General features: G+C 37.0%; 1 protein-coding gene across 1 annotated transcript in view; it reads right to left on the bottom strand.

The window, feature by feature from the left end:
- COL11A1 (collagen type XI alpha 1 chain) overlaps positions 1–13,971 on the bottom strand; it is a 295,583-nt gene that overhangs the window by 16,859 nt on the left and 264,753 nt on the right. The window contains exons 56-63 of the mRNA XM_058177409.1: positions 13,836–13,943; positions 13,689–13,742; positions 10,566–10,619; positions 10,160–10,267; positions 5,742–5,795; positions 5,609–5,644; positions 5,435–5,488; positions 2,455–2,692 (exon numbers count right to left, since the gene is read on the bottom strand). Coding sequence (XP_058033392.1) covers positions 2,455–2,692; positions 5,435–5,488; positions 5,609–5,644; positions 5,742–5,795; positions 10,160–10,267; positions 10,566–10,619; positions 13,689–13,742; positions 13,836–13,943 — 706 coding nt within the window. The remainder of the gene's footprint in view (positions 1–2,454; positions 2,693–5,434; positions 5,489–5,608; positions 5,645–5,741; positions 5,796–10,159; positions 10,268–10,565; positions 10,620–13,688; positions 13,743–13,835; positions 13,944–13,971) is intronic.

The following is a 13,971-nucleotide window of genomic DNA, read 5'->3' as shown; positions in this document are numbered from 1 at the left end:
AGACTTTCAGGATAGCTCCAGGGTGGGAGCGATATAGATCTCAGGGGCAGAGAGGAGTGGGTTTATTGTTCCAAACTGCAGGATGAACAGTGCTTTTCAAGTAAAAACTGATTATACACCTATTGTCATTCTCTGTCCTGAGACTGATAGGCTGAATATGATTGATAAGATGGATCAAGATGGCAGCACCTGGTTGTCTGCAACTGCATAGACTCCAAGTCTAATTCTTTGTGATGGGATGTAGCCCTGCCAGGGGTACTAATGAAACAGCTAACTCCAGGATTGTGAAAAGTTGCTCAATTGATGGTATCTCACAAGGTGGAGACTATGGGAAACAATATTGCTCAGCATCACCCCGAAGCCCAGTGATGGGAGGCGGCAGCATAAGTGATGTCAACATACCCATTGCTGACTCAGAGTAGTGGGATGAACCCTATTATCTCTCCTTCATGTGCTGATCCTGTAAACTGCCTAATCCTCACTTTTCTTGGCATGCTAATGAAATTTGGTGTCCAGCAAATCCAGCAGAAGAGATAGTTATCAGTGGTGCTAAATCCAGTTGGTGAAGCCTGAACTTGATTTAAAAACTCAGTAACCTTGTTTGCTGAGCTCCCATTTCTCTCTCTTTTTCTTCTAAGAATCAGTGAGATGATTTGCCATCCCTGAGGACAAAACTTCCTGGCACGTATTTGAAGATATGACAGCCGTCAGATTTCACAAATGCAAAGATCGATTCCTTTGAGCTTCTTTTGTGAATCTTGGACAATAAATATTTAATTTGACTTGGTATAGCACACTCAAACATAATAGGCACAAAAAAAATGTCAGGAGGTGGCAAATTGCTTCTACAATGGGAACTTGTGGTAGGGCGACAATCTCCAGTACTCATCAAGAAGGCTTGATATTCTAATAAAAAAATAAATTCCTAATGAGCAATATTTCCCAGCTTTGTAGAAAGAAGGCACTAACAATATTCTAATTCAACTACTGTAATAATTAGAAAAGAATTGAGGGAGGGAGGAAGAGGACTGGTTTCATGCATGGCAAAGCTCTCAGCTAGGAAGTGTAGAGAATGTAGAGAGTAACAATGATGACTTTGATGGGAAATATGCAGGAGCTGTTACCTTGGCAAAACAGTTTGGAAGGTTTTTTTTTCCAGTCCAGAATGACCAGATAACATCCAAAGGTAGCTCAGACAGATACTGTACCTCCCTAATTCACTGAATTATAAGAAGGATGTGGAGGCACAATCATCTGCTACAATGTCCTTCCTGTCGAAGACTACTTCAGCTTCAATTGCAACAATACATGAGCACACAATAGATTTAAACTTAATGTGAACCGCTCCAATCTTGATTGTAGAAAATATGACTTCAGTAACAGAGTTGTTAATGCCTGGAATGCATTACCTGACTCTGTGGTCTCTTCCCAAAATCCCCAAAGCTTTAACCAAAAAGTATCTACTATTGACCTCACCCCATTCCTAAGACGTCTGTAAGGGGCGTGCATAAGAGCACCAGCATGCCTACCATTCTTGTCCTAATGTTCCCTTTGATTGTATCCAATTCGTATGGTTATTTCATGCTTATGCTTATATATACTGTTGTGTTTGACAAATAAATAAATAAATAAAAACCGGACTTGTAAGATTCTGTTATAAGTACAGCTAATTTCAATAAAAGTAGTTTTAGCCTTCCTGTGAAATGGAGGTGTTTTTTTTTAGTCTAGTCAGCCTGGTGAGGCTAAATGAAGAGTTCCTGTTAGAGTTTTAAGCCCAGATGCAGAATTAATATGTGTGATGCAACAAAGAGCATGGTATTCTATTTAAAGAGGAACAATGATTTAACGAGACAAACATTTTGTGTGTAATAAGAAAAATATGAAACAAGAAATAGTGAAACACTTCATTTACTGCCATTATATGCCAGAAATACAGTATTACTGAGGCATTTCTGTACAAATCTAAAGCAGTATATTTTATATTTTTAAAGCAACAATGTGGATATGTTTCAGGTAACTACAAACATTTTGATCCTCTGAACATATTTTTTTTTATTTCTTTTTGTCACAACAGTATATACAAACAATTGTCATAGATAAAACAACATACCTTGAAGAAAATATATATATATATATATAAGTAAAAAAATATGCATCAACTATATTAATTTGATATAATGAAGGGAACAATAGGATAGGAACGGTAGGCACTTTTGTGCTCTTATGCATGCCCTTTATGATATTTATATAATATGATATTTAAACCAATTCAGTAACATAATTTGGTAAAGTTCAAAAGTTATTTTCTAATTAACTTCTTAAAATAGGACAGTGAACATAAGCTATAGACTTTGGAGAACTGGTAGTATACACCAAAACCAATCTAACTAGAATGAATGAACTGATGTTAGCAGATTTTGACAAATCTGCTTTCATGGGACAATAGTAACCTACCGTCTGGAAAATCTGGGTGACAGAGCTGAAGATCCTTGCAGGTTCGAGCTGGGTTGTTCTGAGTGCCTATTGGGTATTTCATATGTTCAATATCTTGTTTCAGAGAACTCAGCGAGCCAAAGATCTCTTCCATTCCATCAGTGTAATCTTCTGCAACAGATAGCTTGGCATCTATGGATCTCTTGGACTTTTTGGAGGCCTGGATTGGTAACGGTTGAATAACCTCACCTGGTGGTCCCTGGGAACACAAAGCCAATAGCTTTTCTTTTCAGTAATAGCTTTTTACTTTCAGAAGTAAATAGCTTCCCATATTTTCTTAACATTAAGTATTAACATAAAAGAGAAACATTTCTGCCACGGACAATCCTCTTGCTCCAATCTTTTCAGCAGGAAATAGGTTTTTCCTTTTGTGATTTGCTCTTAAAATAAAGCACTGCAAGTTATAAAAGGAAGGCACCAACTTTGGTCAATTTTTGGCCCAAGTTTAAATTTTAACAGCTAGGAAATATGGGGATATACAAACTAACTACGTTCTCTGGCTATCAGAGGCTTAGTCTAGCTAAGAGAAAGAAATATGGAAGTGAGACAAACTTTATCATTTTGGTATCTAATCCAAGTGAGCCAAAGAAAAGAAATCTATTTTTATTGGTTCCATCAAACCAAAAAGTAATCCTTTGTGTTTAGAGTGAATAAAATAAGACAGAAGGATTATTCTGTACAGTCACCATTTTGTGTGTGCATGTGTACTCGTTTGAATTATTCTTGACTCCTGGTGAACTTTCTGAACTAGTCCTTACAGTTTTATTGGCAAAATTTTCATATTTTTTTTTTTTTATGTAATTTTGCTAAAGACTATAATTATAATTGGAATATTTTTTTAAAAAAAAAAGAATTGTAAGAAACAGTAGAAAGTGCAGGGAGAAAAAAGAAGAAAAAAAGAAAAACAGGAAGGACAAAAATAAGAATAAAAAAGAGAAAAAATATAAAGTGTTTTCCAAGTTTCATCACAACATGTAAACAGTGCAAGTAATTTATCCCCACTCTTAAAATACAACAAATGATCCCTTCTTTCCACATCCCATCTCTTATCTATAAACAAATTCATAAAGCATGGTCTTTTTGGTGTCAGCCAAAGTCCATTAAGGGTTACCAGAAATAACAACGTATCTGGGTTAACCTTGATCAAATAAACCCACTTTATATTTCTTCCTTTTACTTTTAACAGTCTTAATCTTTAGTGCAAATAATGTTGTAGAACTTGATTTTTTTTTTATTCTTCCTTTTCCCAAGAGTCCTCAAAACTTTAAGAAGCCTCTTTTGTAAATCCAATATAGGAAAATTATCCGTGTCACTCTCTGGGTTTATGGTTTAATTAAATTGCATTTTTCTTCAGCTCTGGTACAAAAGAGAACATTCTTAACTACTCATGTAGGTAGAAAGTTAACTACTCTCAACATTTTTGGTATATTCTTCTAGTATCTCCCGGATGGTAGAGGCTGCCTACCAATGTAACTTTTGCCCCTGGATTCCTGCAAAACCAGAGAATAGGCATATCGATGATCTATATGTCATTCAGCCATGGATTAAGCAAAATAAGCACGTGTTGTGTCTTGTCCGCTCTCACCGCAGCCGGGGTCTGCTTATCTGCTCCCGAACACGGAGGAATGTATGCCTCCCGGCCCCAGTCCTGGCTCCATGCCCAGGCAAGCTGCAGAGGAGGGGGCACCTCCCGGTCCCAGCCCTGGCTCCATGCCCAAGCAGGCTGCAGAGGAGGGAGCACCCCCCTGGCCCCAGCCCTGGCTCCATGCCCAGGCAAACGGAGCAGCTAGACCCCTCCCCCTCCTCCACAGCATGTGAGCCTGAGGAAAGTTTACTTCCAACAGCTGATTGGAGTGACCCTAGCATCAGAAGACTGGATAGGCGGAGGCAACAGAAGGAAGGGAGGGCCTTAATGAGTGCTGAGTCATGGAGCCACACCCCATGGCCTATATAAAGGATCTGCTTTCTGGCAGTCTCTGAGTCAGGCAAAGTCGAACTTATCTTGCTGAAGTCACTTTCTGGTCTCCTGCCTGCTCTGAGGACTTTGCTAGGACTTTGGGCAGCGCTGCAGAGGCAAGCCTGATTCGGATTTCCCTGACCCGGCCATCAGCGGAGGAGTGGGACACGACAGCACATGCTCAGAGCACCAAGGGAAGAGAGCACCACACATTTTTTCCCCATTGCTATCATGCCCTTAACTCTTTCATAGCTACACTCAACTTTAGTCATTTTTTGGGGGTAATTATCTTAATCTGCCGTGTCTCATTTTAATTTGCGTTGTCGAAAGCAAATCTTTTCTTTGACTGAAGTTTAAAAGTTTGGTTTGAAAGTGTCATCAGATATCACATTTGTTTTGTTTCTGTCTGATGGTGGGAGAATTTTGCTTCCCTTGTGAACCACCAGTAGGTTGTTTTTTTTTAAGCATTGTAAAAATTACATAATGCATTATATTATTCCAATACAGTGATATTTATACAGTATTGATTAAAAATGATAAACACTAACGCTTAAATAGGTTAAGCCATTGAGAATAGGATGAAATGAATATTATCTGTCTTCATTATCGAGAAGTGAACATAACAAGAAAGATGTTCTTACAATAAAGCACCTGCTGAGATTGCATTGAAGTATTTGTTGTACAATAAAGTTTTTGGTCTTAAGCTAATTAGCTAGAATACAACACCACTACTGAGCTGTGTATAGGGCATCAGTTGGCCTTAATCTGGCTCTGATATTATTGTATATAATTTAAAATATCCACAGTGTTGCTGGCTTTCTTTAAAAAGTCTCTGCTTTAGCTTTCCTTGAAGATTATCAGGAGAAAACCCCCACTGTTAAAGTCAGGTGCTAATCTCCCTCTTGTATTTAAAGGCTACTTCTTGCACTCAACATCTACAATAGTATACTCAATTTCAATCAAATCAAAAAGAGTCTTACTTACAGGAGGGCCGGGAGGTCCAGGTAAACCACTATCACCTTTCTGGCCACCAGGACCCTATGAAGGAGTAGAATAGTACAATTTTAATAAATCTTATAAATTGAAAAAGAATAGTGAGCCATACCAAGGCCGGAAGGGGGGAAGGGGGAGCAGAGGAATCTCTGTGGAGGAACTTACCGATGAACCTTTAGAACCTTTGGGGCCTTGAGGACCCTATAGAAAAAAGTATGACACAGTTATACAAAAATTATATTTGTAAAGGTGTCTGTATAATGAACCAAAACAAGGTAAACTGGATATAGCCACTTACAGGTAAACCAGGAGGGCCTGGAGGTCCAAGTGGGCCAGCTGGTCCAGGAATTCCCTAGAAAAAGAGTATGTATTAAATCATTGCTGGTCATTACATTAAAAACAGCATTGCTGGGTACGGAATTCTGGGAGTTGAAGTCCACCCATCTTAAATTTGCCAAGATCAAGAAACACTGTATCACTTTCACCTTAGATCAGAGGTTGGGAATTACGGCCCATTTATGACTTGTGGACTTCAATCCACAGAATTCCTGAGCCTGCATGGGCATGACTGGCTCAGGAATTCTGGGAGTTGAAGTCCACAAGTCATAAAAGGGCCATAGTTGCCTACCCCTGCCTTAGATACAAGGTACAGAACAGAGGTGGGTTTCAGCAGGTTCTGACCAGTTCTGGAGAACTGGTAGCGGAAATTTTGAGTAGTTCAGAGAACTGGTAAATACCACCTCTGACTGGCCCCGCCCCCATCTATTCTCTGCCTCCCAGGTCCCAGATTGGGAGGAAATGGGGATTTTGCAGTAACCGATCTCTAGAGTGGGGAGGGAATGGAGACTTTACAGTATCCTTCCCCTGCCACGCCCACCAAGCCACGCCACACCCACCAAGCCACACCCAGAGAACCAGTAGTAAAAAAATTTGAAACCCACCACTGGTACAGAAGGAGAGTGTGTCCTACAAATGAAATGATATCTCTGGCAGTCTGCAATCTCCCTTGCATCTCCAGGTGTCAATTAAATGTGAAAAGATAGAGAAACACCTCCCTGGGTGCTTTCTTCAGATGAGCAAGCAGCAGCAGTCAGGGAGATATCAAAGTAATAGAGAACTGTATAACAGAAAACCTAATTCTAAACCTCATCACCTCACAATAATTTATATCAAAACACCATGAAATGAATTTTAAAAGCATCCTGTGAATGATATATATATATAAAAAAAAGCTAAGGTGCTTTCACAGGAGAAGAAAAATTGCCTGAAATTGGGGAACAGATGTTCAGTTCTGGATTTGATTTGATGTTGATATATATAAAAGTGAAGAGATCTTACTCTGATTATTTCCATTTTACTACTGCTGAGTAAAGTTTAAAAGAAAAGGAGACCTCTAAAGCTACCAGCCCGAGTGCACAGACTTTATTCATAGGTGGATTAAAACATTAATATTCTTATGTAATTATTATAAAGATAATAATAGAAAGAGATTTCATTTTAATCCATAAATCTAATTATGGTGTCAAGGGGCACATTAGTGCATAACAATAATGGAAAGCCAATGAAATTATATTGCTAGAACAAGTAGGACAAATAACTGGAAAAATAAAGAAAAAGATTACATTTAGATCTGGAATGCAATGAATAGTCATAAGCAAATTTCAGTAAAATTAAAATCGGCTCTCAATTACCAGAATGTTTTCAGCCATGTATCGCTTACTGGAATGAAGCTAACACTAGCGGAAGTGCTTTGGGATTTCTGGAATTATTAATGTTTTAATTTCACTGAAAGTACATCTTCAAACCCTGTATACTCTGGATTAGTCACCTCTGTACTGATTTTTCATTGGGGAAATATTTTTCTTTTTCTCTTTGCTGGTGTTTTCTTTATTGGCTTTTGTAACTGTTCCGTTTTTCTTTAGTATTTTATAATAAATTTAATAAATGAACATTCATAAATGCTTATTGAAAGTATCAGTGAGAACTGGAAAGACCCAACCCAGATTCACATACTATAGTCTCCACTAGGAGGACTGCACTATAGATACGACTGTTTTCTTATCCCCAAAAGTCTACATGTGGGCAATATAGAACTTGCTAATGCACATGAGTGAAGTGGCCTGAAATTACATATTCTGTGTCATGTAATGTCTCCAATTCATTCTGCCAGTTTCTTATGAGAACTTCTCTGCTGTGAGGACCTGTTGTAGTCCCTGAAGTTTTCTCCTGTCCTTCAATCTCTCCATTGGCTGCAATCACACCCTATGTTCCTATAGCTAATTTTTGGTTTTGTTAATAAACAATTGGTCTATCTAAAGATGAAGACTGTCCTGTTCATGGCTTAATACATATAGCACCGTTTCTCATCAAAGGCCATGGGTTGGATGGGTGGATATGTAGACTAGTAAAACGCCAATCCATTTTACACTTTGCTTTTTATTGATAGATCTCCCTCAGCTTTTAAATGAAAATTTCCATGAGGTCCTTTTTCGTAGATTAGTATTTAGTTTTATTAGTAGATTTAGTATTTATAAAGGAAGATTTTTTAAAAAAAAAATAGCATTCTTTTAAAAACAAAATAGCTCTTTTTTATTTTTGTTTTTGCAGTTTTGAAAAACACACGGAGGGCTTCCAAATGAAGATGAGGTTAAGGGAGTCGGGCATGATATGTCCCCATTATCACACGATACTATATTGAAAACCTTGTAACTGTGAATAATTTTGACATACCCGTGAACAAATTTTATCTGAGGACAGAGAAATGCTATTTCAAGTCAGCGAATGCTGCTTCAGAATCAGCATAGCATCACTGCTTTTTGCTTGAAGAAGTGTATGCTCCTTGTTCACCTTCACTCTCCAGTTCTGGTATGCCAGCATTAATATTTTGAAAGACAAAATAACTTTGCTGCTATGAAGACCAGGAAGGATTTGAGGATTTTTAGGGCATTTGCTAATGATTGTTACAAATTCACATTACCTTATGTAGAAGGAACTCAAACTGCATTTGTCATTTTAGTATAATTTATACGCACAAAATATATGTAGGACATGCTTTCAATGTCTTTTCTAAGGGAAACTATGGCTGTTTTTAGGGATGGAGTGGACACGAGCTTTGTGTCTTGAAAATATAACAAGGAAGCCCTGATTGGCTGGAACTTTGTGATGTTCTGCTACTGGCCAGAAAGGCTTTATGATATGTAAAATTGAGTATCCCATTGGTCAATGAGTTTCAACTGGTGGGTACCTAGGAGGAGGGCCTTCTCAGATGCTGCTCCCCATCTTGTGGAACCTCTTACCTCCAGAGGCAAGGTGAGCCCCGCTCTTCTGGATTTTCTGGAAGAGTGTTAAGACCTGATTTGCCTTATCAGCACAGGGGTCTAAAAGTGCAATGCAGCCCAGGGATGTCTGGTGGCCTGAAGACACTCCTGCTGCCTTTTTAACCTCTTAGCTTTTGAATTTTAACCTGATTTATTTTTACTGGTTTGTTTTGACTTGTTTTTATTTCTGTTTTTAACCTACCTTTCTAGTTATGTATTTATATAGTTTTATTACAGTGTTGTAAACCACCCAGAATCACAAAGGTGAGTTGGGCAGCATAGAAAATTAATAAATAAACAAACAAATGACTAAACAGATGTGCAACTGGCCAAAATAGCCCAGATTAGTTCTGGCACATTTTAAATAGATCAAGAAGTGTTGGAGACAGAAGAAACAGTTATTTGAAATGGATCACATACTTTTTTTGGATTCAGTTTTCCAAAAGAAGTAAGGAGTTAAATGCAGGTTGCTTAATTTAAGAAAAACGCAGCAAATTTGATGCTTTCCATTACAATGTGCCTATGTTGGGGCAGAATCTGCTTCAATGGATCTTGCAGATCTGTTCCTTGATAGGTTTGTTTACTCCCTAGTGTGACCCAGAAATTTTATTACTAAAACTCTACAACTAAAACGACTAGACACAAAAACAGTTTTTTCCTGAACCACATCACTCTTCTAAACAAATAATTCCCTCAACACTGTCAAACTGTTTACTAAATCTGCACTACTATTAATCTTCTCATCGTTCCCATCGTCCATCTCCTTCCACTTATGACTATATGACTGTAACCTTGTTGCTGGTATCCTTACGATTTATATTTATATTGATTGTTTCCTGATTGCTTATTTGTACCCTATGACTATCATTAAATGTTGTACCTTATGATTCTTGATGAACGTATTTTTCTTTTATGTACACTGAGAGCATATGCACCAAGACAAATTCCAAGTCCAGTCATACTTGGCCAATAAAAAATTCTATTCTATTCTATTCTATTCTATTCTATTCTATTCTATTCTATTCTATTCTATTCTATTCTATTCTATTCTATTCTATTCTTTGTTGGACATTCCTATTTGCTTAACTGTACAAAGCTTCCTGTTGATGGATAGAGAAGTTGTCAATTTTTCCAATTACTTTTTGATCTTGGCGCTCTCTTTAATTTCTGAAAATTTGCTCTGCAGAACTCAGACTCTGAAACAGGGAGGAATTCTTCCATCCGTGCAAAGGTAAGCCTGAAACTAGTCTAGAATTATCTGACGATGGATAAGAGTGTAAAATAGCCCATTTTCTAATGTTAAAGGCTGTGCAACAAGCTACTAATTTGGAGATAGCCTAAACAGTTATAGAATTAGAAGATAAAGAAAAACATTTCTCTATGTGAAGTTTTTACTAACCGAATCTCCTTTTGATCCTGTAGATCCCTGTGTACCAGGCAGACCCCTGTCTCCCTTTTCTCCTTGTTCTCCTGGAGGTCCAATCAAACCAATCAATCCAGGATGTCCCTATAAGTAGATATATTATTTTTTTTTATTTATTTTGTCGAGTACATATTAGATAATATATATAAGTATAAGCATGAATTGAATACATAAAATGAATACAATTAAAGGGAACATTAGGACAGGGACGGTAAGCATGCTGGTGCTCTTACGCACGCCCAAAATATGACAAAAATATGACTTGCGGTCAAATAATACAACTGAAAGAATAGCATCCAGTGGATGATAATTATGTTTTTAGGCAATGATATATGGAATAGTTATTGCATGATCACTATGCTAATGATATATTTCCATGTACCTTTTCTCCTTTCGAACCTGGATCCCCCTTCAATCCTGGCAAGCCGGGTGGACCCTAAAGATATCAAGAAAAATAACATGAAATAAAGATGCCAGCTATTTCTGAATTAAGTTCATCAAAGGTTCTGCATGTCCATACGTAATCCCATCTCACAGCATTCAATGGCCAATGTCATCCAGTGTGCTACAAGGCACAAGATGACCTTTAACAATATGCTTTTACAAGGAATTTATCTGAGTAATTCATTGGGCTAATGTTGTTGGTGGTTTTTATCCTGTTTTACCTGACATTTATTGTTCTCTTTGTGATACCGAGCAGGCTTAAGAAGGTCATTTTATTTCAGTTCAGTCTGCTTTCCAATTGGCATCAGTCTGTAAAACTATACAGAAGCACAATCTGGCTGCAAGTGAGTTTTATTAATTAATGTATTAATTATATCATTCTGATAGCCACTTTTTTTCCTGGGCACTTAAAGTCAAAAATGAACTCCACATTACAGGAAAAAGAAGCTATAAGAAGGTTACAACTAACAACCTATGCAGTGTGGTTAGAATGCAGTATTGCAGGATAACATACTGCTCACTGTCAGCAGTTCAGTTCGGATCAGCTCAAGGTTGACTCAGCCTTCCATCCTTCCATTGCTTTGATTTCATTGTTAGCTATTTGTCCTAAGCATCTTTTCTTTCATTTGAAGTCTCTCAAAATTATTTGTCTTAGAACAGGGAGCTTCCTTGTTATTAAAGTAATAGAAAAACATGTTATCTGCAACTATGACATTTAGAGGAAACCCTATGATTTTTTTTTAAAGTTAGTGCAATATTTTTTTCTCTCTGTGACCTAAACAAAGCTGTAAGTCACATATATAACTCAATCCATTTCAGAGTCTGGCCATGCTTATTGCTGGAATACAGACTTTGCTCAGTTTCAAGCTTAGAGAATGAGGTTTTTGAAAAATTATCCACTCCCAGAGATAAATGAAGGAAATGTGTTACAATATTTCTTTTGCAATAGTTAAAAAGAAAATGCACATATTTATTTTAGAATGCCAGCCCAATGTTACGGGGAGGACATTTACAACAGAAGGATGAAGATGACAGATAATATGTGGAATCTATTGATAACAGGTGAAAACTATAAGCTAATTTTTCATGTCATGCAACACCAGTTATTTTCAAATGTACAGAAAGGATATCAACTATTTTATCCATGTAGAGCAATGTCAAAGTATTTAAACAGGTTTAGAAAAATAAAGCATTCATATATCAAGCTGGAACTGAATTATTGCAACTACATCTGAAAGAAGCAAGCATGGGACTGCAACATAAATCTCACTTAATGCAAGTGATAAGACTCACTTATGAGTATGTAGGCATCAGAATACGTTATTAATTATTCATTGAACATCTGCTTGCAGTGATGAGAAGGCTGTCAAGGGTAGGGTAGGGAATAAAATATCTCAGGTTGTAATCCTTTTCACACTTACACGTGAAGCCCAAAAGAACTTAATAGGATATCATTGGGAGTAACTGTGTTAGGAATACACAGGTAATTCCAACTACTAACTCTTAACATTTCTGCTTTTAGGTAGCATTAGATGCAAACATTGCAGGCAAATGTAAAGTTCATGAAGATTACACATATATTCTCACTTGTGACACATTTGGTATTCCTGCTTTACCTAATATTGACTGTTTCCTAATATGATTTGATTGCTTATTTGTACCCTATGACTATCATTACGCATTGTACCTTTTGATTCTTGATGAATGTATCTTTTCTTTTATGTACACTGAGAGCATATGTACCAAGACAAATTCCTTGTGTGTCCAATCACACCTGACCAATAAAATTCAATTCAATTCAATTCTATTCTATTCTATTCTATTCTATTCTATTCTATTCTATTCTATTCTATTCTATTCTATTCAGAAGAAACAATTGCTACCAACCTGCCTTCCATTGAGGACCTGTATACTACATGAGTCAAAAAGAGGGCTGTAAAAATATTTACAATCTCCTCGCATCCTGGACATAAACTGTTTCAATTCCTACCCTTAAAACGACACTATAGAGCACTGCACACCAGAACAACTAGACACAATAACAGTTTTTTCCTGAACACCATCACTCTGCTAAACAAATAATTCCCTCAACACTGTCAAACTATTCACTAAGTCTGCACTACTATTAATCTTCTCATCGTCCCCATCACCCATCTCCTTCCACTTGCCTGTATGACTATAACTTTGTTGCTTGTATCCTTACGATTTATATTGATATTGATTGTTTCCTGATTGCTTATTTGTACCCTATGACTATCATTAAGGGTTGTACCTTATGGTTCTTGATGAACATATATTTTCTTTTATGTACACTGAGAGCATATACACCAAGACAAATTCCTTGTGTGTCAAATCACACTTGGCCAACAAAAAAATTCTATTCTATTCTATTCTATTCTATTCTATTCTATTCTATTCTATTCCATTCCATCTCATTCCATTCCATTCTAAGGCTTTGCATTCTGTTCACAAATGCAATACACAGGATATAACCTGAAGTTAACAACTGCAGCAATGTATAGAACTTTAGGTAAGAATCAGTGAGTTAAAAGGCTAGATATCTAATTAACATTACTTTTTTATCCTTATCAAACTGAGTTTGCAAAGTTACTTCTGAAGGCAGATATAATTAGTAAAATCTGAATTGACATTTGATTTAAAATCAGAAGTATAAGAAGAACTAGGAGTACAGATGAGACTACAGTAATATGGATGGATTTTTGATGCCTCTGCTTTCTACTTCTGCTACTCAAGAATAAATCGCAGTTGATCAGTTTTAAAAGATATTGACTAGGACTTTAAAACAACCCATACTAGATGCTAAAAGAAACATGAACCCTATTCTTGTTATATATGTCCAAAGCTTTTCAGGTAGTTATAATGCAGTACGGCGATGTCATTCTGTCATATGTTGATATATAGAGAGTAACGAAGAGTATAGCATGACTTCAATCTGACAGACTTTTAAAGGTCATGTTCCATGTCAAGCAAAAAGATGAAGTCTAGTAGAAAAATAAATGTAGCCTATGTTTTAAGACAGTTTCATAAACAAAATACTTACCATGGGACCTGGTGGGCCATCTTGACCAGGTACTCCAGGTAAACCTTGTTCTCCCTGCAAGAAGACATAAATTCATCTTAATTTGGAAAGGCACATTATGAAAATCTGAATCAAGAAAGAAAAAAATGTAATGGTTGAGGTACTCACCACAGGGCCAGGAATACCCCTAAGTCCTTCTGGGCCAGGTTTTCCTGCAGGACCTTGAGGACCAACTGGGCCAGTTTTTCCCGGAGCACCCTCTAATCCAGCCTCACCCTATGACATAAATATCAGTGTGAATATT

This window comes from Ahaetulla prasina, chromosome 3, assembly GCF_028640845.1.
Source record: "Ahaetulla prasina isolate Xishuangbanna chromosome 3, ASM2864084v1, whole genome shotgun sequence".
NCBI lineage: Eukaryota > Metazoa > Chordata > Lepidosauria > Squamata > Colubridae > Ahaetulla > Ahaetulla prasina.
This window is presented reverse-complemented; position numbering and strand designations above follow the sequence as displayed.